Below are 22,316 nucleotides of genomic sequence, written 5' to 3'. Positions count from 1 at the left end.
CTAGCTTATTATATAAAATATATAATATAAATTAAATACTAACTTTAGCTTAAATCCTATAATAAATATAAGATTCTTATTTTATTTAAGTAAGAGATTTAAGTTATTTAAATAATATAAATAATATATAAATATAATAAATATAATTAATAAAAGAGTAGTTAGTATAAGTAAGTATAATACTATAATATAGAGGGAAGTAATATATATAATAAGTATATAAAAGGAGGGGAATAGGATAAGTCCTATATACTAATTAGTAGATTATATTACTAATAAGTATTAATAAGGTATTCCTTAATTAATCTTATAATATAGTATATACTATACTTATAATCTAGCTATAATAACCCCTTAATTCTAATAAGTAATCTCTAGTATTCTTATTAAATATTTAAATAATCTAATCCTTAGGTATCCTTATCCTAAAATATCTCTATAATCCTTATTCTAAAGATAATAACTAATTAATAAAATATATAAGTAAGTATATAGTATAATATTATTATAATTAATGGGTAGGAGGGCTTAAAGATCTAGCTAATTAGAGCCCTCTAATAAGGACCCCCCTTAATAAGTAAAATTAATTTTATTATATACCCCCCCTAAAATTTTTAGTACTATAAGAAATATAGGCTCTTACTCTGCTTTACTCTATTTAAGTAATATTCTAAGAGAATAAGAAGAATAAGTCTACTAGGAAGAAGAGGATAAATAATATAATATAGTAGTATTAAGAGGTATAAGAAAGGAAGGAAGAAGAAGAGAAGAAGAGAATAAGCTATCTAATATCTATATAAAGAAGAGTAAGAGTATAGAATCTATAGATCATATAACAGACTAAGTAATTAAATACTAATATTAATATAATAATATTTATATATAAATTAGATTATTAATAAAGTTTTAGTCTTAGTTTATGTTTTTTATTTAAATAGAATAAGAATCTTATACTTATTATATGATTTAAGCTAAAGATAGTAGAGATTCAGATTCTTTTATTATATTCTTTATATATAATTTAAATCTTATTTTTTCTTCTAGAATCCTATATTCCTTCTATTCCTTCTATTCTTTATTTATTTATTATATCTAATATTAATATCTTCTCCTCTGATTATATATATTACTATATCTTAGTAATCACTATCTTTCTTAGTGATTCCTACTCTTCTTAGTAGTTACTATCCTTCTTAGTAATATATACCCTTATCTAAGGCCCTAGGAGCCTTATCATCTTAAATCCTAATAGAGTTTGATTATATGACTTTATCTGGTGGAATATAGGTTGTTTTTTATTACTTTTTAGGCTTATTCTTTTATTAAAAATAGGTTATTTCTTTATCAAACTCCATATCATATTCCTTATTTCTAAGTTTATATAGGTATAGGACTCTCTAGTACCACTAGGGCCTGATCTATATTACTATAGTAATAATTAGCTAGGTAGTATTAGGGAATTCATTATTCTTATTATTATTTTAAGAACTTAAGTTTAGGTCCTAGCCTATAATAAGTATATTTTTAAAATTATATATTTTTTTAATATCTAGAAATATAGTAATAAATCTAGTAGATAAAACTTATTTAACAGAACATATTTTACCTAGGCTACTATCCTAGGTAAAAGAATCTTTGTATTCTCATATACCAGAAATGTCACCCAGGTACTAGGTAAAACCCGTAAAAGATTAGGGCCAAGACCCTTATAGAAGCCAGCAAGCCCTTCACGAGCCCAGACCTGCCTAATAACATCAGTAGCACCACGATACATCAAGTGGGCCTCATATGTCTGTAATCGGGACCGTATCACCTGGTATGGATAAGTGGCACACCCCGCGAAAAGCTTTGAGAGGCTGGACAGCACAAAAAAATCCATGTTGTCAAGTTGCCGTGCCCCATTTCCATCTTCCACCTGTTGGGAAACCCCATATGTTTTCTGAGACCGTAGAATTTTTAATCGGTCATAGGCCATGAACTGAAGAGCACCGTGGCTGACTCCAAACAAGGCAGGAACAAGACCTCGATAGAAACCTGGTATGCCCTCGGTATGGTAGATTTGCCTTATCCCCGACGTGAGAGACGAGTAGGCACCTGGATATCGGGAGCCTGTTGAAAGCATGCGAGTCTTGATCACCCAGATTGGGTTGGTCAAGAGAGATGTAAGGGCACCTAGGCACGATACTAGTTAGAACCAGTGAAGAGCTCTACTAAGCTGCCCGGGGCCTACCCACCTGCGGTTCCTGAAGCCATAAAATAATCAAAGGATGTAAGGGCCAATGGACTGCCCCTGTATGAATACATGGCGTCCTTCAGACCGCCATAAAGAAGGAAGTATAAAGCCCAGCTAGTGGAATTCCCAACTAGGTTCGGAGCCAGTCCACGGTAGAAGGCAGTAAAGCCGCCTTCATGTCTCGAAATATCACGGATGATTTGCAATGAAGTACCGAAACGAGATGTCGCACTGCGATCCACTGAATAAACCATAAATGTCAGATGGTAGAAAGAAAGTGGGACAGAGGGTGCCAGCGATACCCTGGAGTCTGGTTTTTACCAGATCTAGTGGATGGAGGCAGAGTGTTGAGACAACCCCTGCAGTGAAACCCGCTACGGTCTCCACAAAGGATGACAACAAGCCATCTTGACCCGTCATGAACCAAGTAGGTTTGAAGGATTCAATGAGTGTGGTTTGGCTTGGTGATTGGTGAAGTTCGAAGCTATTGTTTTTTCTTCTGTTGCGGGATTCCACCGGTTTTCTGCCGCGCGGATGCGGAGAGAGAGAGAGAGAGCGAGAAGAGGCAAAAGGGTCATATGTTGGTAAAAGCTGGACAATATTCATAGGAGCTTGAAACTATACAGGATATAATGGATTCCATGATTTGATTTTTTATCATCTTAAAAGTACAGGGGGTTTACAGCCGGAATTTTACAGAAAAAGCCAGCCATATTATAGCTCCGGAGGTCAACGGAGGAACTGCATGTTCTCTCGGGCGTGTGAGGTGAGTCTAGAGAATCCCATTCGTCTCGGAGATCGAGGTTTTGTGAATCTAAGCCAGGGGCGAGAACAACCTGATGGTCGGGTTAGAGAAGTCCAGCGTGTAGGTGGAGGGAAACGTCGAAAATTGTCGCCGGAGTTCATTTTGGAACATACTTGAACAGAGATGGCTTGGGTTCGCTGTAAGAGTACCCTATTGTTTGTTTTTTTCGAGTCAGTCAAGTCCCTTAACCGCGACATATATTTCGACTTACCCAGGTAGATAATAAGAGGGAGGTAGCCGCTGATGCGATCACTAGATTAGTCCCGGCCGCAGATGGATGAAAGGAACAGGTCAAGGAAGTGGTGGTATAGGGCTCACTAGTGAATCGCAACTCGCGAGATATCAATGACCTTGGAAACGCGCTCCTACAAGATCAAAAATCCCATACATTAGCCATACTGAAAAGTAAATCATGTTGGGTTGCTTTTTCAAGACGATTACCAACCTTGGTCTCTTCGGAGAATTGAACCATCTTGGTGATAGTTGCGAGGGTGGTCCTTTGAATCAAAGACAAGGAAGAATAATGAAAAGAAGATAAGATCACAAGAAAATTAGAGAATATTAAGAGAATATTCTCGACCCAGCTCAGATGTTAAAAGGTGGATGGAGGAAGAGTGAAGGAGAGATGGTCAAGAGTGGATGTGGTTGCGGGAGAGTTGTCAAGGTTCAGAAGTTTTCGGCGCGCGGAAAGTGACCCAAGATCGAGCTTCTTCTAGTCTTCCAACCACCACGAATTCCTCTCTACCAACCCCACCAAGTCCCTTGTCCTATCAATCCGACTTCTTGTTCCCCAAGCTACTCACACGCCGTTTATTGCAATAAGCTACTTTCATTTCTACCCTTCCACAGCTTCTTCCCCGGCTACACAGCGCCATGTCCGGCGCAAGGCATTGGTAAGATCCTCCTAGGTCCCCGCGCTGGGATCATACGGCTAACTAAGCATAGGGAACAGGACAAGGAGGCTACTGTATACATTGGTAATCTTGATGAGCGCGCATCAGATAGCCTAGTGTGGGAGCTCATGCTCCAGGCCGGGCGCATCGTGAACGTACATTTGCCCAAAGACCGTGTCACCCAGTCGCATCAAGGGTACGGGTTTGTGGAGTTCATCAGTGAAGAAGATGCAGAGTATGCCTCGAGGATAATGAATGGTATTCGCCTTTTTGGGAAACCAATTCGCGTGAACAAGGCATCGGCCGACAAACAGAAATCCGTGGAGATTGGCGCGGAGCTCTTCGTCGGTAACCTCGATCCTATGGTCACCGAGCAAGTTCTTTATGATACATTCAGTCGCTTTGGAAACCTCACCAATCTTCCCAAGGTCAGATCCAGCCTCCTGCTCACATTAGGACTGTGTATTTTAAGAATAAGCTGACCTCGTATATAGATCGCTCGTGACGACAACAACCTGTCTAAAGGCTATGGCTTTGTGTCATTCGCGGATTTCGAATCCTCCGATGCAGCGATTGCCAATATGAACGGCCAATATCTGATGAACAAGCAAGTATCGGCACAATACGCCTACAAGAAGGATGGTAAAGGAGAAAGGCACGGTGATGAGGCAGAACGAATGTTGGCCGCGCAGGCCCGGAAGCACAATGTTCGACCACCAACTCAGCAAGCTCCACCAGCCTTTCCTGGAGTGGGTTCGGGTGCTGCACCACCTCTCATTCCGAACGGTGATGGCTCTCGACCTGTGAGCACTGCGCCCCAAGCATCCGACCCTAGCATGGGTCGAAGTATGCCTCTGGGCTACCAAAACGTGCCTCCTCCACAAACCCGTCCTAACCTGGGTCCTTCATCGCTCACCACTCCACCGCCCGGTTTACCTGCCCGCCCACCGCCATCTCAAGCTGGATATGGCGGTCCTCAGTCTTACCTTCCCACTGGATTCAACGGTACGGGCCAGCAGCCACCTCTCGCACCACAGAACGCGCCGCCGCCTGGATTTGCCCCACCCCCCGGCTTCGGACCCCCAGCAGGTGCACCAGGTGCTCCGCTTCCTCTCCCACCGGGCTTTCAACAACCAGGACATGGAGCGGGCCGATGAGCACCGCTGTTTTGATCAGCGTTAAACATTTTCTTCATCTTGTTTTCAATCCCCCAGTCAGGTGTCTTAGATAGCTACCCTACTATAGTCCTTGAAGTATGACCATATGATCTAGACAGGAAAATGCTTGATCTATTGATAGGATGCTTTTTCAGGCCTTGAAACCCAGGGCAGCTAGCTTGCGATGCATCCTTCAATATAGAGTCATAAATGAAGCTATAATCATATCTTCGAACAGCCATGTATGTGTAGTACTAGTATAAAGGTCAGACGGCTTCCCCTAAATTGTCTTGCACTACATACATAAACGATTCTCTTTCACCCACAAATGCATGTACGCACATATGGGAGATAGAGAGATAAGTGCTATTGATGTACCTATATATATATAGGTGTTATTGAATGTAAAACTTGATATGCTATTACGCAAGCCTGGATACGGATAAGAGTGCCAGAATCAATAGTTCGTGAGCTCCTTTCTGGACAATGTAGACCTGCAATAGACATGAGGATAACTGGAACAACCAAGTCAATAAACAGAAAAGAAAAGTGTAGTCTGGGGATTGACATGCAGTAGATGCCCTGGCCGACTCATGAGAAAGAGACGAATTTAGGATCCCGGGGTCGACCGTCAGGTCCGATGTTATTACGTGCAAATCGTTGTTCGGTATAGATGCGCCGGGCCTCATCAAAATTGACTTTGCGAGTTTTCATGATTTTTTGCACTTCATGCTTTGCTCTTTGGTCTAGGCCAGCTCTAAGGTCCCCATCGGCGAGATTAGCTGTGATGTCGAAATGCGATGAGCTTAGGCCCGCTTCCAGATCGCCTGTAAAGCTGGAGGGGAGGTGATGGTAGATGTAATCCGGGACTGGCAGTAGGTGGATCCATCGAGATCGGGTAAGGTACAGAGCTGGAGATATTAGTCGATGGTCTTAGAGCATAGTTTCACATAATATACGTGTATACACATATAGAGAGAGAGAGAGGGAGAGGGAGCGGGAGAAGAAGAGAGAGGACAAGAGAGATTAGAATCAAGCTTACCTGTACCCAAGATGATGACGGTGAATAAAAGTGCATAGAAGAGAGTGTAGGTCATGTTGGCCAATTATCAAAGGTGGATTGAGCCGTTGACACCTGATCTACAGAGAGAGAGAGAAATAGTGATATCGACCACGGATTCTCCCGTAGAGAAAAGGAACGCGTTCGTCATCGTTTTTGACAGCCTTATTTATCAGGCACTCAGGACAAGACGTCGACGTCATGAGTGATCTGATGCCTGAGGTAAATGGCATCAGGTCTATACCCAAAATGGCGGGCTTAGCGAGGCTCATGGAAACTGCGCTTCACACACCAAAAATCACGGGCTTTGATATCATTCTCAATCATTTTGAATCCCAATCCGTCATAATGGCCGCCGAACGTACCAATGTCTCTAACGACCTGATCTGGCAGATCGTCCGTATGTTTTTCTATTATGGAAATTTTATCGGAAGCTGATCCGCTGGGGAATAGGTAACCAGAACTCCTATCTGGTCCGCCGCAACACTGGTGGTGGCTCGCAGTTCTCCCGGGATCCCTTGAACCTGGTCAACAAGCACTCTTTCAAGGTATGGAGTGGATATTAACAGTCCCGCCCTTTTTTTGAGGGGGAGGGGCCGCTATCTAGTGGAATTGTGGACTGACCCGAGCTTTTGGGCTTTTTTTTTTTGACAGTATGCCGGCTTTGTCAACAACAAGGTATGTTAACTATATCTCCTCCACAGAGCCCCCCTTTTTATTTTATTTTTTTTTTTTAAAAAAAAGATTGTTCTATGGATCCTAACTCCTCTTTGTTCAGGCTATCGGTGTCCAGGCCGCTGAGAACGGTGGTGTCAATGTGATCACCAAGAAGACTGCCACCCCCCAGCAACCCGGAAAGACCGAGGTCATCGTGAACTACGGACCTAAGACCTCCACCCGCAAGTAAGCAGGCCATCTAGATCAACCGCATTTCATCTCAAACCAAGCGATATTGATCACAATCACAGGATCTACAAGGGTGTTGCCGCCAAGACCGCTCTGAACGGCTACCGTGCCGATATTCGTGAGGAGGCTGTCGCCCGTGTTAGCGCCGTCCGCCGCTCGCAGCTTCCCAAGAAGGACACTCCTGTCCGCCAGCCCCGTAGTGTCAAGGCCCGCAAGGCTGCTCAGAAGGACGAGTAAATTTACTCTCCGAGTACCATAGGGTCAAAGACTCGGAGAGAGCGGGTTGGACCGGATCTGATTGGCGCTTAGAGACCGTCACCATGCTGGATAATCCCAGTAGAGGCGTCCTTGTAAATTAGTGACTTTCTTTTTCCACGCAAGAGTAGTTAACTGCTCTCTAATCCTTCTTTCTGATTTTTTTTTCTCTTTCATTTCATTTCAATTTTTTTTTAAAAAAATTATAAATAGAACAAAAGGAAAGTGGGAGAAGAAGAATAGAGGTAAGACCAACAATTTCTCTTGCCCTCTCTCTCCGCCACCAGAAATCTCTCTCTATATGGGGAATAAACTGGCTCACGAAATACAGCGGCAAAGTTCTCAACCTTCGGAACCGAACTTGGAACATATACAATAAGTAGATGCCCAAACTGATTCCGAGTAGACTAACCGACGGGCCGAATATACAGTAGAACGTACACGCAAACTCGGATGTATCCATAGGCATTTGAGCCTCGGGTCTGGACCAGTGGGGAAGAAGAAAAAATGATGTCGTTTAGACCGTGACGTAGGAACTGCCCCAGATAAATCCCGCCTTTTCCCGACGATGGAACCCGGAGATGAATTCACGGGCAAAGACGAGAATCATCGGACAAGTCGGGTGGAGAAGTTGAGGAAGGTGGAATAAAACAATACATGGATGTATATGGGGTTACGGTAATCTGGTAACTAAAGTCCAGTCTAAACCTACTCGAGGTTACCGGTCTACATATGTGTAGGGAAAGAGGATGGGAGAGAGAAAGATTACTGAATACATTGTTTTCCCCTGTTTCAGTAGAAGAATATATACCAAATAAACATTAATTATCAATATACAGGATATATATATAATCATTAAGAATCTGGGAATACTAGTAAAAACCCTTGAAATACAGTCCAATACCAATGATACTGCATCTGTAATCAATCCCAAGCTTCCCAAGCTTGGTCCCACTTGGTCAATTCCGGGGTTTCTTACATCTCGTACCTGTTAAGTCTTGCCCCTCTTTCCTCTTCCCCCCCCACCACTACCATATTAAACCCAGCTGCTTTCCCTTCCTCCTCTTGTTCCTTTCAATCTTTCTCATAATACCCCAAACGCATTCACACATATACCCTCCCCTCCTTCATAATGGTTAAAGCTGGTAGGTTTCTTCATTGGTTTTCCATCTACATCAATCTAATCTTGCCCCAGTTGTTCTTGGTGCCTCTGGCGGCATTGGCCAGGTAAGTACCTTCTTTCTCGTCTTCGGAAAATAAAACCAAACTGGCTTTTTTGCTAATCATTTCTAAATAGCCCCTCTCCCTTCTGCTGAAGGCGTCCCCTCTGGTTGATGAGCTTGCCCTTTATGATGTTGTCAACACCCCCGGTGTTGCCGCAGACCTTTCTCACATCTCTTCCGTCGCCGTATGTTTTCTACGCAGAAAACCCTTCCTTCTCCAATTAAGAAAATATTATACTGATGGGACCCCCTTCTTCTTTTTACCTAACAGAAAATCACTGGATACCTCCCCAAGGATGATGGCTTGAAGAACGCCCTGACTGGTGCTGATATTGTGGTTATCCCGGCTGGCATTCCCCGTTAGTTATTTCTCCTTTCTCCCCAGCCTAAAATAGGCGAGCGCACCCTAACGACTTTATAGGCAAGCCTGGTATGACCCGTGATGACCTTTTCAAGATTAACGCCGGAATTGTGCGTGATCTGGCCAAGGGTATCGCCGAACACAGCCCCAAGGCTTTCGTTCTAGTCATTTCCAACCCTGTCAACTCCACTGTTCCTATTGCCGCAGAGATCCTCAAGGCTGCCGGTGTCTTTGATCCCAAGCGCCTGTTCGGTGTGACCACTTTGGATGTGGTTCGTGCTGAGACCTTCACCCAGGAGTTCTCGGGTCACAAGGATCCCTCCAAGGCTACCGTGCCGGTCATTGGTGGTCACTCCGGCGAGACTATTGTCCCCCTGTTCAGCAAGGTTTCCCCGAGCTTCCAGATTCCTGCGGATCGTTATGAGAAGCTGGTCAACCGTAAGTTTTGAATATCCCCGGGTCCCCTTTTGTTGTCTATTTCAATCGTTAATATGTCCCCCACAGGCGTTCAGTTTGGTGGCGATGAGGTTGTGCAGGCCAAGGACGGCGCTGGCTCTGCCACCCTCTCCATGGCTTTTGCTGGCTTTAGGTACAGTCCCATGCTTCCCTTCAACGATTTACACACCACTAATCTATCACAGATTTGCCGAGGCTGTGATCAAGGCCTCTAAGGGTGAGAAGGGCATCGTTGAGCCTACCTTTGTCTACCTGCCCGGTGTTCCCGGTGGCGATGCCATTGCCAAGGCCACTGGCGTTGAATTCTTCTCCACTCCCGTGGAACTGGGCGTAAGTCGTTGATACATACCTCTCAGAATAGTGATCAAGAAGATCCACTACTAACGAATTTTATAGCCCTCTGGTGCCGAGAAGGCTATCAATATCCTGGACGGTGTGACCGAGCGCGAGCAGGAGCTTCTTGCGGCCTGTATCGTCGGCCTGAAGACAAACATTGAGAAGGGCGTCGAATTCGCCAAGAACTCAACCCCAAAGTAATGCTGCACCTTCCCCCCCCCCCCCCCCCCCCCCCCCCCCTGCCCCCTCTCCAAATCCTATATTGCCGAGTGTCCTTCGGCTTTTGATCCCCTCACCTCCTCATAAAATGGCCGAGCATTGCTAATTATGGTCATCTCGGAAAGATAGGCTTTAATCGTGAGACCATGAGATTATGAAAGAACGGACATGTGAGCCGTAATCGTGTGGCTAGGGTTTCGCTCGCAAGAATAGCAGAGATTAAACAATGAATTAAAGCTCAGCCAACCTCATTTCTCCTTTGTCCCTAGTCGTACATTGAAACGGCGTTTCGTATAGGGAGATAAATTCTGTGGCGTGGATGGAATTTCGCCCTGGCCCAAGTCCAGCTGGGGACAGGACGTGAATCAAAGTCTCCTCGATCATGGCCGGGCCTGAACCGTTTTGATCTGGAAAGTTGCTCCTGGAAGATCCGAGGTCTCCGCTTGAACTGTGGTATTGATACCCAGGTTTGCCAACGCACCGCGAATGATCCCACAGGGGAACCATAGGTACTAGAATTAAGTCAAGTCAGCCACGGGCCCCTATTCACTTGACCTGGGGGAATGATGCTCTTCATACCGCCTGCGCCATCGATATAGCCTCGCCTCGCACATTCAGGCTCATTCGGGCAAAAGGCCGAAATGCACTATCAGTCAGGACGTAGACACCCTGTTCAACTTCACATTAGCTAGCGGTCCTGCGCAAGCCACAACGATGCTGTCGTATTGGGTCGGACGTACTCGATGATTGGTTTTTAGATTATCCACCTGCTTTCTGAATAGCACCGTCCATAAGTCCTTGCAAAGAAACTTGATCACATCGAGATTATCAGTGAAGCGCGGGCGATCGCGGGAAAACCTGTCACAAAGATTAGTGAGCCGCCCCCGATGCGTCTTCAGCCTTGAGATTGCGAGCGCAAATGCAGCATTAAAGACAAAGGGTATTGATTTATTGACCTTTCTGCGAGACCTTGTCCAACCCGATAACCTAAAGATTCCAGGCGAAAATATGTAGTTTCACGAACCTCCTCATCTTCCGGTTCGTTCTCCTTAGTTGAAAGCTCCTTGGCTAGACGTTCAGCCATTGGGACCAGCTCAATAAGAAGAAAGTCGAAGCAAGAGGAACTCAGGGCATTGACATTTGGATCGGAGATACTCAGCGAAGCTGTTGCATCAAATGACATATTGACGGTGAGGGCTGGGGATAAATTTGAAATTGGGGAAAGTTGGTGAGGGGTAGATTTTGCCTTTGGGCTAATAATGGGGAAGGCGGAGTGTTTGGTTTGACTTGAGTGTTTTCGGCTTTTATGTCCATCTTTTGTTTCTCACCTGAAATCTACATGTTTTGACGGGAGACTATTGGCAGATATATACACAAAGAGAAGGAGAGAGAGAGAGAGAGAGAGGAAAACTAAAAATATATGTACTATATATGTAGACATAAGTCAATACAAAGCACTTATGGCAATAATACTAATGGGTTTTGTAAAATCCCTAAGAACGATTTGGAAAATAAGATAACCTCAAGACCCCACCAAAACACCATGGCATGCATGCAAGAACATTCAGCATAAATAGAGAGAGAGAGAGAGAGAGAGAGAGAGAGAGCCGGGGGGGGGGGGTGCGGGAGAAAGCAAAAAAAGTAAGACAAGGCGAGCATATGGTCTATGCTAACTTGAATGCACCTAGTGCGATGGAGGGTATGACCGGCCACTAAGAGGACTGCTGGCAACGGGTTGGTGAGGATCTTGCGATGGAATTCCTCGAACCGCGAAACTCAACGCCGGTCGTTTCAACGGTGGGCCAGGAGATTCGTCATCGTCATCACTGCCGGTCAGATCAATGACCTGTCGTTTCTTGCTGGATACGCGAGCCATTGAAGATGGGGTTGATGTTTCTCGAGACTGAGCGGGTGTCCGCTCCAGAAGGATACTGGAGGGCATAGGTTCCTGCTTTACTGTACTCAAGCTGTTCCGGGACTCACTGATCTCAATCAGATCATCATCGTTGTCATCATCGTCTGTTCCTGGGGTCACTCCACCAAGCTTGACGGCATCCGAATTATCTAGCTTGGACCATGCACCGCTTGGCTCCACGATTACTTGGTCCACGTCCGAGTCGGTAGAGTGAAGGATCTCGTCCACGTATCTATCCAAATTAGTCAATCAATATTAATCATCACCCGCACGGGTATTTGGGCTGTATCTTACTGGTCCACCTGTAGAGACTCAAAGCTGGTTGACTTGGCACACACAGGACAAGTCCAAGTAGGTGCCTGTTTCTGTAATTGAAGGAAAGATGATGCATCGAAGCATTGATTGTGAGTGCATACCACGGACCGACAAGGAACCTGTATGCGTAGGGTTGATAGAGGACATTTTAAAGACATGATGCTTGACGTGGCAACAATATCAGAATCATCCGCACGGTTTTTCACTGCAGTATCAATCAGCACCCCAAGGCCCCCTCATGAAAAAAAAGCACATCGAGATCACCACTCACTCTCTCGTAGCACCTGCTCTTTGGATATAAGCTTGCGTGATTCTAACTTGGCGACAAGTTCCTCTACAGGGTGCTGTCTAACCATGTTTGCAAGCACAAAGAATTTCTGATCAGATAGTTAGCCATCGGAATAAAAGCCCCATTCCTCAATCGGCAATCAGCTGTCACCTTCCTCTGCAGACCCAAGCATGCTTACCTTTTGGGTTAAGGCATAAGTCATCACAATATTATTAGGGTAATTAGCCTTCTTGCGTAAGTAGCTCGTGACGTCTGCAGGTTGGGTGGTCCCGGGTTTATTCTTTAAACCCCGAAGATTGGCTTTAACTTCGTCGAGGTTGGCTTTCAGCTCCACCTGGTGGGGGAAGGTGATATCAGACTTGGTATACTGCTTGAGGCCAGAGTCGGCTGTGCAGTAAATCATCACCCGAAGGTTGGGATCCTTCTCCAAGTCGCCGATATGCGCCTGTGAAAGAAAAACCTTGAGTTCTACACTATCCCTGGTTTGTTCGCGAACTGGTCGATGTGAGAAGCCGAATATGATCCAAGGGAGACCTGGGGGAGCTTACCCTTACATTCCACAACCGGTGTTAATGATTTGACGACTGTGAAAAAGGGACTCTCTTTGAAGCCAATAGGACCTAAGGCAATAATCAGTGGCTGGGCAAATCACAACAGGCGCATTATAACCGAACCGGAAGGATGGGGGTGGGGTGACATGGAGCCGCCCAAAAGAGATCTAGGCTGAGATGCCGATGGCTGCGAGATAGGCGATTGTTGAAACTGTGGGCTTGGGTTGGCTTGGAAGACCGTGGACCCAGGCAGGGCAGTTTGAAGAATGCGACGTCTTAGGGTATCATATCGGATGCTGTTCCCTTCTGAATGACAAACACGCTCCAGGTCTGAATTTTGAATGGCAATGGTCAGCAATGCAATGGTCTTTTTTGAAGGGATTTTTGATGGAGATGATTCGATCTGGGAAAGCGAATAATGTGCAGGCATCAAACGGAGCCAAACAGACAGAAAGGTTGTTGAGAGGAAGATGAAAGAGAGGTAGAGGTACAGGGGAAGAGACTAACAATCGATGATACGCATTTGCACTGCAGCCTTCAGCCCAGATACTGGAAGACCCTCATTTCGCAGCAAATCTTTCAATTGGGGTAGTGTCAGGGTCTTAATGAGATTCACCAGGTTGGGAAGCTCGGAGGACTGGCCGGACGCCATCGCGTCCTAACAGAGAGAAAGGCCTCAGGTAAAATGTACCAAGCCAGGTATAAGGAATCTACAAAGATGCATATCAATCGACTTAGGCTGCAGACCTGCAACTGGTCATAGAGAATCGAGTCCGGAGCCTTTGTCGTCGCAACTGGGAGGTTTGGTGCGGAGATGACATAAGACAGGAAAACGTATCGGCGATAAGGAAAATGGAAAAAAAAAAAAATTAAATTACAACAACGACTTCACCTTTGGACTCTGATATACCTCTTCTTCTCTTCACTGTCCCTTCTCTCTCTCTTTTTTTTTTTGTTTATCTTCTACTGCAACTACTTCGTCAACATGGCTAAGAGTATCCGCGCCAGTGTCGGCAAGCGCAATCGTGCTACTTTGCGCAAGAAGGTGTTCGGTCCCGTCGTTGACGCCCGCACTGAACGACTTGCCGCCAAACTCCAAGAACTTGCGTCCCAACCTCGTCCTAAGAACCCGGAAAAGACAAAGACAGAGTCAGAGATGGAAGTAGAGTCAGACGAAGCTGGTATGTTCTGAGAGTTTCAGCTGGAGTTTGGAAGAAAACATGTTCCTAATCTTTGTTCTCACAGCCGATCAAAGCTCCAGCGCTAAAGCAGCCCCAACTGATGAAGGTAATATGGATCCCAAGGCTTTTCACATATGATATTTGTCAATTAGGAGTCACTAACGGTCAATCTTATATTTAGCCATGGATATTGATATCAAGTCCTCCAAGAAACGATCAAAGTTCGGTCGGGTGCAGAAAACCAAGAAGCCCCGCAACAACATCGTGTTTAAAGCTCACCCTTCCAAGGCAAAGAATGGTTCTAAGAGGAAGTGAGAAAAGCAGGGGAAGGGGTGTTTCCAAACAAACCAGAACGAAAGAAAGAAAAATTACAATGATAAGGAGATCTAGTTGAAGACCCGAGGCATAGAGCCATCAAGGAACAGAATCGGGGTGAAAATCGGAGTTCAGGGAGTCTTGGATATTTGACCGTTGTCTTTTTTTTTTGTCATGTATGTCATAACATTATACATATCTTTCATCTTTTGTTTTCTTCAAGTTTATTCCAAGCTTCCTCTTGTATGCCATTCTTACCCTTGTCTGTAATTCTACACCAGTATAGCCTGATTCTTCTTGATACATGAATTCAAGCTCTTTGAATCTAGTATGTTTCAAGATTTCTGATAAGATATAGTAGAATCTCAAGATCACAGCTGTACTGCTCTTAGTATATGTCGTTAGCGCATGAAATCTATCATACTACTATTAATTAGCAAGTGAAACTCTTGGTCCGTTGGTCAACCGTAGGCGGTGTGGTCGCCTATCATCAGTGTAAACAACGGCCACCGCGTTCTCCTTTCCTTAGATGTGTCTACGAAATTTCCTCGAGCGTATGCAATGGCAGTCTTTTCAGGTTGGTGGGTAACTCTACTCGCCAATCTCCTGGTGCCAGTGGGAATTCTCATCTTCTCCACCGGGTTTTTCCCCTATAAACCACTCCTTCCCGGTCTAGCTATCTTCGATGAGGCTGATTCGGGTGTCTCGCCGATCTTTGACAAGGTGATCTTTATGGTCGTGGACGCGCTGCGGAGGTGTGGACTGCAATTCATCATTGTATCAGAACTGCTTGCTGACAAAGGGCACTTAGTGATTTTGTCTACTCGAATGATTCCGAGTTCTTGTTCACTCAAAGGTTAGGCATGTGATTACTCCAAAGAAGTTGAAAGTTGACTTTGGAGCAGCCTGATTCGAGCGGGCGCTGTACTACCTTTTACTGCCCATGCTAGTTCACCGACAGTGACAATGCCCCGGTTAAAAGCAATGACCACGGGGTCGGTCCCTTCGTTCCTGGATGTGATCCTGAACATCGCGGAGTCAGATACCACGTCGACACTCTTATACCAAGACACTTGGCTTGCCCAATTGAGGGCTCGGGGGGATCAGCTTGTCATGTATGGAGATGATACGTGGCTTAAACTGTTTCCTGGGATGTTTGAGCGAGCCGATGGAACTACAAGCTTCTTTGTATCTGTCAGCAATAACCCCCCCCCCGGGTGACATCCTGCCAAAGGTCTTTTGAACTGACATTTGCTCTCACAGGATTTTGTGGAAGTAGATCAGAATGTGACCCGCCATGTTCCCACAGAGTTGGCTGAAAGTGACTGGTCTGCTCTAATTATGCATTACTTGGGCCTTGATCATATTGGTCATAAGGCGGGCCCTAGAAGGTAATCTCATTTTCTCTCCTCCCCTCATGCTCGTCAAATTGATCTCCAAAACCGGGCACCTGACACTCAACTAGCCCATTCATGGCATCCAAGCAACAGGAAATGGATAGCGTAGTGAAAGACATCTATACAGCCATGCAGCAAGAACCACATCTCCAGTCCACACTTTTCGTCCTGTGTGGCGATCATGGCATGAATGATGCCGGGAATCATGGAGGTTCATCTGCCGGCGAGACCTCCCCAGCGTTATTGTTCGTCTCGCCAAAATTTGAAGCCTTGGGCCATAGACTGAAAAGTCCCGTGGACGCTTCTGAGGATTTCCAGTACTACCGGTCGGTTGAACAAGCAGACATTACCCCAACACTGGCTGGACTGCTCGGTCTACCTATTCCCTTAAACAGCTTGGGGGTTTTTATTCCCGAGTTTCTTAACATGTGGGATTCTGGTAAGCATATGTTCAGTCCTTGGGAGATAGGATCAAATGCGCTAAACAGCTTTCTCAACAGGGTCGCAAAAATTGAATATTCTACAACGTAATGCTCGGCAATTACTAAACACGGTCAAGGCTGCATTCCCGGGGGTCTCGTTTGACCACCATGACATTGGTTCCAGTTGTTCATCCGGGGCAACCTCTGGCATAGAAGGCGCCCAATGTGCGTGGTCCCAAATTCAGCAGCTTTCTCGTGAGACACCGGCCGAGGATGAATTTGCCATTGTAGGTCCCGCTTTACAACGGTTCTCGCTCAATGCACAAGATGTGATGAGTAGTGCCGCGAGTGACTACAATGTCTTCCGACTTGCTTTCGGCCTGTTGATCACAGGCTTTGCGGCGATGATGGTTTTCCCAGCTGTGTACCAAGACTGCGCACGATCTGCTTACACGGGCGGGTTTCTGGCGTTCCTGATTGTGGGTTATGGAGTCATGATGTTCGCAAGTAGTTATGTGGAGGAGGAGCAGCAATTCTGGTATTGGATTTGCTCGGGGTGGATTTTGTATCTCCACGTCAAATCGACACGCTCCCGACACTCTCAGCACAAGAGTCCATTCAACTGGACCAGCATGGCCACCATCGGACTTATCCTATCCCAACGGATCCTGCGCCGGTGGAACCAAACCGGCCAAAAATTCACGGCCGAACCAGATATCGCTCGCAACTTCTTACCCAATCACCCCCTGTGTCTGTGGGTATTGATAACCCTCACATACGTCGATGCTGGCCGCGGGCTGTTTTTGAGCTTGCCGACTGGATTGCCGCGGCTAGTTGGACTGGTTCTGCCAAGCCTGGCTTTCTTGTTCAAGTTGAGTTTTGTAGCAAATGACTCGCCCGAGCTGCTGGTCGAGTCCCTTCTATCACGAATGGAGAAGTTCTTGGAGACTGTACCATTGGTTTTGCAGGCGAGGCTCGTTTTCGGCGGAATTGCGTGTTGTATTCTTTTGGCAGTTGCAACAACGGGTCGGTGGAGAGGAGCAGCTGGTAAGATTTGAACTTCTTTCCCTCTTTATATTCGCGCGTTTGAGAGGACAGCGGCTAACCCAGAACCCCTTCAGCTTCAAACCACCTTGCCCACGAGGCGCTCAATCTGTTCCTAATGACGCAGTCCAGAGTCACCAACATTCCAGTGTTCCTTGTGTTTCGTATTCAGGCCCTCATTTTGACCCCAATGAATTTGAATGGAATTGAGGTGACTGTCGTGACATTAATAATGCAGTACATGACTTTCTTTGCGCTTGGGGGTTCTAACGCGATTTCTTCCGTGGACTTGTCGAGTGCATACAACGGCGTGGGCAGTTATAGCGTGGTCATGGTGGGAATCCTGACATTTGCGAGCAATTGGGCAGGTCCCATTTGGTGGGTTTCGATGAGCCATCAGCTCCGATCGCATCCTGATATGGGATATCACAGCCCTGTCGCATTGCTCACATTCCACATTGCCACGTCCCTGGTGTCAGTGATGGCGGCTTGTACGGCCTTGAGAACCCATCTGTTTATCTGGACCGTGTTCTCGCCCAAATATCTGTATTCGATAGCTTGGGCGACGGCTAACCACGTTCTTGTAAATCTGCTCGGTGGTGTCTGCCTTGCTGCTCCTCAGAAGCAATAGTCGAATTTCTTCTTCTTCTTCTTCCCCTCCTCTTGCCTCTTCAAGGTCTATACGAGTCAATAGAGAAATCAATAGAAATAGATCTATCATCACTAGACCCCCATTGAAAATGACAAGCTAGATTTAGAATAGACCACTGAAAAGGTCGTCGATTGCATTTTTCTTGCGTTTGGTGGACTTGGACTTGGTGGACTTTTTCTTTTCCTTCACAGGCCGTTCCCGCTCTGTCTTGGAGGATTGACTTGGTGCTTCTACCCGCACCTGGTCGTCGCGACAGATACGCTCTCCTCGGTCCTCAATAGGGTCCCGAATAAGCACTTTCTGCATTCTCGCGCGACATCGTAGTTTGATTTTACGGTCGGCTCCGGTGGCCTTGGCCAGACGTGCTAATGCTGCTAGCAGAGCGATCCCCAATGTCGCGAACTGGTTCTCAGCCACCACGGTCGAAAATGCTCTGTTTCTGATCAGTACTTTGCATCTTTACCTATATAAGAGAAAGTGTAGGGAAAAAGAGAAGAAAACAAGGATTTCACTTACAAGTAACATCGGGGAAGCAGATGCTGGGCCAGATGTTGCTGATAGCGCTCGACAGCGGCCGAGTCCAACGATTTCAGATCCAACGTGGTACGTTTCAAAGTTGCTAACCATTTCCACCATTTAGCTCTCTGGTGTTGATTCTTGTTACGATGGAAAATCAGGTGCAGTAAAGTATGAACTGCTGATATCTCCTGGTAGTCCATGGTGAGGAAGGATATTGGAGAAATGGAGAAAGAGGTTTTCGTTTCTTTTTTTTGGGTGCGGGCGGAGGAATTGTCAAATCCCTCCCTAAAATACATAGAAACATTTCCCCCCATTGATCTTGGCTACAATTATCACATTTTTATTGGTTTATGAAATACATCATTTGCACATTTGCGAAATCATGGAAATTCTTGCATTTGTTACTAAGAAATATAAAAACAAAAAACAAAAAAAGAGCAAGGCCCTTTCCAAGGATGAGAAAATCCGACAATACGGCATTTTTAGATGATAAGGTATATCTCGGAGAACTGGGAAATTCGCCTGAAATTCCCTCTTCATTTGAAAATCCATGGGTATCATGATTGTGAGATAGAAGCCTTACATAGCCAAAGTCCCAAAATACTATGAAGTTGGGATACAATCAGCCGGAACGAGAAACCAGATAAAACGAAATCAAGGAAGACAAAGCAAAAAGACATAGAAAAGTAAAAGATAGTCTTGACATATCAAAACCCAGGGAATTCCCATTTGCTGTTGCCTCGAGTATGGCGTCGGAGGCCTTGGGTGGGTGTCTCGATCACAGTCCCGGGCTGGGAACTGTCAGATTGACGACGTGGAGTGGCGTTTGATCCACGACGTTGATCATCAGATCCGGGACGTGAATCATCAGATCCGTGACGTCGATCGGCATCGTGATGACCATTCCCACTAGTGCGGTTCTCTCGAGGGCCCTTGTACAAACCTATATCAAAATTAGGGGTCAAGTTCAGAACGAACTCTCGGCAAATATCACAAAACCCTACCTGTCAGTTTGCTTCGGTCAACGCCCTTTGCAAGTGTCCAGAAGTTATTCACAGGTGGGAAAGGTGCTTCCTCGCCAGTGCGAGGTCCATGAATGTAGAACAACTTGTTTGGATTAGTATTGGACCATCTCACATCCATCTGAATGAAGACTTACCTTGGGACGATTATCCGGGAAATCCAACATGACCGGGCTGTTCCGAAACTTCTCAACCAGGAAGTTATAACCTTGGGCGGCTGTTCCTACATCAGTACAACATTTCAGAGAATGAAGGTCCCTTGCAGAAGAGCTAGTAACTTACTTGCATACGAGACGTGCGCATATTTCATTCGACCAACAGCACCGAAAGCTGGCCTAGAGGTCATAGGTTAGGGTCACGTTCTCTGTGAAAAAAAGGGGGAAAAAAGGAGGGGAAAAAGACTGCCAAACTCACCATGGTGTTCCATTCCGTTTGCTAAAAAACTAAAGAAAAGTTAGTAACTGTGGTATATATTGATGAATAACATGCCCTACCGGAATTATGTCCTGGGGCTGGAAGGAGAAAAGAAAGAAAAGAGTTAGCGAATGAGAATGATGGCACAATGGGACAGATTCAAGCTACCGAAGCAAAGTTGATAAAGGCATAACCAACACTAGAAAGATGATTGACCTGGTCAGAAATTTCCGATCTGATAAAAAAAAAAAAAGCTTTTGTTTTCACACGAACTTAAGACGCTGCTCAAAGTCTATATCCAAATACAAGTTAGTTGATGGCCATCATGGTGGTGGTGGATCATTCTTACCCATACGCAAGTACAAGAAGTCGAACTTCTTTGCAGATGTGACATCCAAGTATGTCTTGAGCTGATCCTGTAGAATTATTCAGTCTTTGCATACCCCCTAAACAGTTTAGGAAGAGGGTCATTTACCCATGTCTGCGAATTGGGGATATTCTTAAGCATGACCTGTAGAGGGAAATATCAGAGATCATCATCGCTCAAGATAAAACGAAGCTCATAATTCTTACTGTGCATCGATTATCCTTGCCTTGGATAATGGCTTGAAGATCAATAGCCCGCTCGTCATTGATACTGTGTCGGCTGGGGGTCCGAGGAGATTGATCTCGGCTGTCCTCAGGGGACAAGTCGGGATCAATCATTCGACCAGCACCTTGTTCTTGACAATTCCAGTGGCGAATCTTGTGAGTTTCCATATCACGATGGTAGCCGAGAATCTCAAGGATGAAGCCCTGGAATGTATGAAAATTGAGTATCTGCAGATTGAAATAGAAATAGAAATAGAAAGAGAGGGGAGAGGGGGAGAGGGGAAAGGGGAGGGGGCAGTAAAAAGACATACGGGTGTTGAGATGGCATTGATAGCCCGGACGGCGTTTGAAGCATGTGTAGAATCATAATAACGCGCGACAAATCCATGTATGAAAAACCTAGGCGTTTTGTTGACAGTTTCAAATTTCACTGGGCGAATATCGGCGATGGGACCCACTAACTCGAGCACATCCTTTAGGGTCGGCATAAGCTCGTGATGAGGGACTCTTCTTCCAGGTCCACAAAAGGCTATCACCAAAACTTGGTCTTCAAAGACGGGGTGAGAAAATCCGATTCTTGCATAGTTCTTGAAATTCGTTTCACCGACGGGCTCAATGGCCCAGGCTGGGTTCCCGCGGGCAAGATGTTTGATGGCCTGTTGACCCTCGCGCATATCAGAGAAGCCCATCCAAAACTGACCATTGCTGCGTATATCGTGTAGGCTAGGTCCAATGATAGTCCGGAAATTCTTTTTTCCCCCTGTTAGTAAATCATCTTTATTTGTTACATTGACTGAAGTGGCAAGGTTTTATAATCAACTGACCTGATTTCTGAGGTAGTCGAGAATTTGAATGGCTGTGGTATTGGTATCCACATTTTTCACAACAAACCGACGATCGTAGGGTCGTATGTCCTTTTGAGACGACAGGTTTTCAAAAGCAGAAACATGACCGGTAGGCCCAGGATAGGTAGATCTGTTGCCACGAAAGAGAGCTAGCTCTGACGGCTCAGACCATTGCGCAGGCAAATTTTGATCGCCAGGTTTATTCATGCCATTGCCATGTCCCGGATTGGAGTTTGTTGCATTGAAGCTTCGCAAATCACTCTGACCCTGGTGAACAGACGTAAGAGGCTTATTGGAGTGGACAGAATAATCAGTACTCCGATTTGGCTGCAAACCCAAATCCGAGTATCGGGACCGAGTGGGCAAAGCAGAATCCGCGGAGCTATGGCGTTGCAAAGGATTCAGCCGATGAGATAAGCCGTAATTGGCTTTCGGGAGATCCGTGAAGACGGAACCAATAGCACGACCACTCATAAAATTCTCATAATCCTTGTGCTGGAGCTTTCGGTACGGACCTAATCCGTAGCCAGTTGATGTGGATGCGTTATCCGAGTATGGACCACTGCTTATGTTAGTTGAGCTCTTTTCCGAGAAAAGCCAGTAGGCTATTGACTTACGGACTGTCATGGTCCATACGTTTCATACGCGAAACCAAATCACTGGTCCCCGAATTTTCAAAGCTCGGGCCAAACACGGCCAGCTGAGTAGCAGGGGATTTGATCGAGGCGGATGAGGGGCTCTCACCAGGGAAGGCAGGTGGATCGGCACCCATGTTTGAAGCAACAGAGTGAAACACGGTAAAAGGTCAAAAAGATTCGTGAAGTTGGCGTGAAGTTGGCGGTTTTCGGGTAATTGAACGTTGAAGAAATTGAATACTGATGCGAAAGAGTAAAAGGTTAGGAGGACAAGAGGTTGGGAAGAGAAGAACTTTGAAGGAGAA

At 45.6% G+C, this 22,316-nt stretch overlaps 10 protein-coding genes across 10 annotated transcripts; 5 read left to right on the top strand and 5 right to left on the bottom strand.

Annotated features, from left to right (window-relative positions):
* Positions 1-3,911: 3,911 nt before the first annotated feature.
* On the top strand, positions 3,912-5,088 carry N7466_009891 (U2 snRNP complex subunit HSH49; the record flags this gene model as incomplete). The annotated part of the gene is made up of 3 exons (XM_057169280.1): positions 3,912-3,931; positions 3,984-4,359; positions 4,426-5,088. The coding sequence occupies 3 exons, from the start codon at positions 3,912-3,914 to the stop codon at positions 5,086-5,088; spliced, it is 1,059 nt and encodes a 352-aa protein (XP_057017986.1).
* Positions 5,089-5,679: 591 nt separating this feature from the next.
* N7466_009890 (DUF2015 domain-containing protein) lies at positions 5,680-6,185 on the bottom strand (the record flags this gene model as incomplete). Its single annotated transcript, XM_057169279.1, has 2 exons — positions 5,680-5,999; positions 6,131-6,185. The coding sequence occupies 2 exons, from the start codon at positions 6,183-6,185 to the stop codon at positions 5,680-5,682; spliced, it is 375 nt and encodes a 124-aa protein (XP_057017985.1).
* Positions 6,186-6,496: 311 nt separating this feature from the next.
* On the top strand, positions 6,497-7,291 carry N7466_009889 (uncharacterized protein; the record flags this gene model as incomplete). Its single annotated transcript, XM_057169278.1, has 5 exons — positions 6,497-6,548; positions 6,602-6,696; positions 6,803-6,826; positions 6,927-7,051; positions 7,117-7,291. The coding sequence occupies 5 exons, from the start codon at positions 6,497-6,499 to the stop codon at positions 7,289-7,291; spliced, it is 471 nt and encodes a 156-aa protein (XP_057017984.1).
* Positions 7,292-8,441: 1,150 nt separating this feature from the next.
* On the top strand, positions 8,442-9,886 carry N7466_009888 (malate dehydrogenase; the record flags this gene model as incomplete). The annotated part of the gene is made up of 8 exons (XM_057169277.1): positions 8,442-8,454; positions 8,505-8,536; positions 8,607-8,717; positions 8,804-8,891; positions 8,954-9,331; positions 9,398-9,482; positions 9,535-9,679; positions 9,746-9,886. 8 exons carry the CDS (start codon positions 8,442-8,444, stop codon positions 9,884-9,886), a joined length of 993 nt encoding a protein of 330 aa, XP_057017983.1.
* Positions 9,887-10,284: 398 nt separating this feature from the next.
* Positions 10,285-11,087, bottom strand: N7466_009887 (trafficking protein particle complex subunit; the record flags this gene model as incomplete). The annotated part of the gene is made up of 3 exons (XM_057169276.1): positions 10,285-10,416; positions 10,484-10,573; positions 10,929-11,087. The coding sequence occupies 3 exons, from the start codon at positions 11,085-11,087 to the stop codon at positions 10,285-10,287; spliced, it is 381 nt and encodes a 126-aa protein (XP_057017982.1).
* A 501-nt stretch (positions 11,088-11,588) lies between these two features.
* N7466_009886 (Siz/PIAS RING finger protein) lies at positions 11,589-13,626 on the bottom strand (the record flags this gene model as incomplete). Its single annotated transcript, XM_057169275.1, has 7 exons — positions 11,589-12,051; positions 12,114-12,184; positions 12,236-12,339; positions 12,406-12,511; positions 12,602-12,918; positions 12,972-13,043; positions 13,482-13,626. 7 exons carry the CDS (start codon positions 13,624-13,626, stop codon positions 11,589-11,591), a joined length of 1,278 nt encoding a protein of 425 aa, XP_057017981.1.
* A 333-nt stretch (positions 13,627-13,959) lies between these two features.
* Positions 13,960-14,470, top strand: N7466_009885 (DUF2423 domain-containing protein; the record flags this gene model as incomplete). Its single annotated transcript, XM_057169274.1, has 3 exons — positions 13,960-14,155; positions 14,220-14,261; positions 14,337-14,470. 3 exons carry the CDS (start codon positions 13,960-13,962, stop codon positions 14,468-14,470), a joined length of 372 nt encoding a protein of 123 aa, XP_057017980.1.
* A 1,472-nt stretch (positions 14,471-15,942) lies between these two features.
* las21 (mannose-ethanolamine phosphotransferase LAS21) lies at positions 15,943-17,964 on the top strand (the record flags this gene model as incomplete). The annotated part of the gene is made up of 3 exons (XM_057169273.1): positions 15,943-16,306; positions 16,368-17,336; positions 17,411-17,964. 3 exons carry the CDS (start codon positions 15,943-15,945, stop codon positions 17,962-17,964), a joined length of 1,887 nt encoding a protein of 628 aa, XP_057017979.1.
* Positions 17,965-18,087: 123 nt separating this feature from the next.
* On the bottom strand, positions 18,088-18,704 carry N7466_009883 (uncharacterized protein; the record flags this gene model as incomplete). Its single annotated transcript, XM_057169272.1, has 2 exons — positions 18,088-18,418; positions 18,502-18,704. The coding sequence occupies 2 exons, from the start codon at positions 18,702-18,704 to the stop codon at positions 18,088-18,090; spliced, it is 534 nt and encodes a 177-aa protein (XP_057017978.1).
* A 507-nt stretch (positions 18,705-19,211) lies between these two features.
* On the bottom strand, positions 19,212-22,148 carry N7466_009882 (putative meiosis protein MEI2; the record flags this gene model as incomplete). Its single annotated transcript, XM_057169271.1, has 13 exons — positions 19,212-19,447; positions 19,509-19,611; positions 19,664-19,743; positions 19,809-19,861; positions 19,941-19,969; positions 20,109-20,139; positions 20,214-20,232; positions 20,290-20,356; positions 20,416-20,451; positions 20,514-20,735; positions 20,843-21,236; positions 21,423-21,938; positions 21,994-22,148. The coding sequence occupies 13 exons, from the start codon at positions 22,146-22,148 to the stop codon at positions 19,212-19,214; spliced, it is 1,941 nt and encodes a 646-aa protein (XP_057017977.1).
* Positions 22,149-22,316: the final 168 nt, after the last annotated feature.

Source organism: Penicillium verhagenii (assembly GCF_028828195.1).
Source record: "Penicillium verhagenii strain IBT 33310 chromosome Unknown utg000009l_segment0_segment0, whole genome shotgun sequence".
Classification (NCBI taxonomy): Eukaryota; Fungi; Ascomycota; class Eurotiomycetes; order Eurotiales; family Aspergillaceae; genus Penicillium; species Penicillium verhagenii.
Note: the sequence above shows the minus strand (reverse complement) of the source record. Positions and strands in the feature narration are given on the sequence as shown.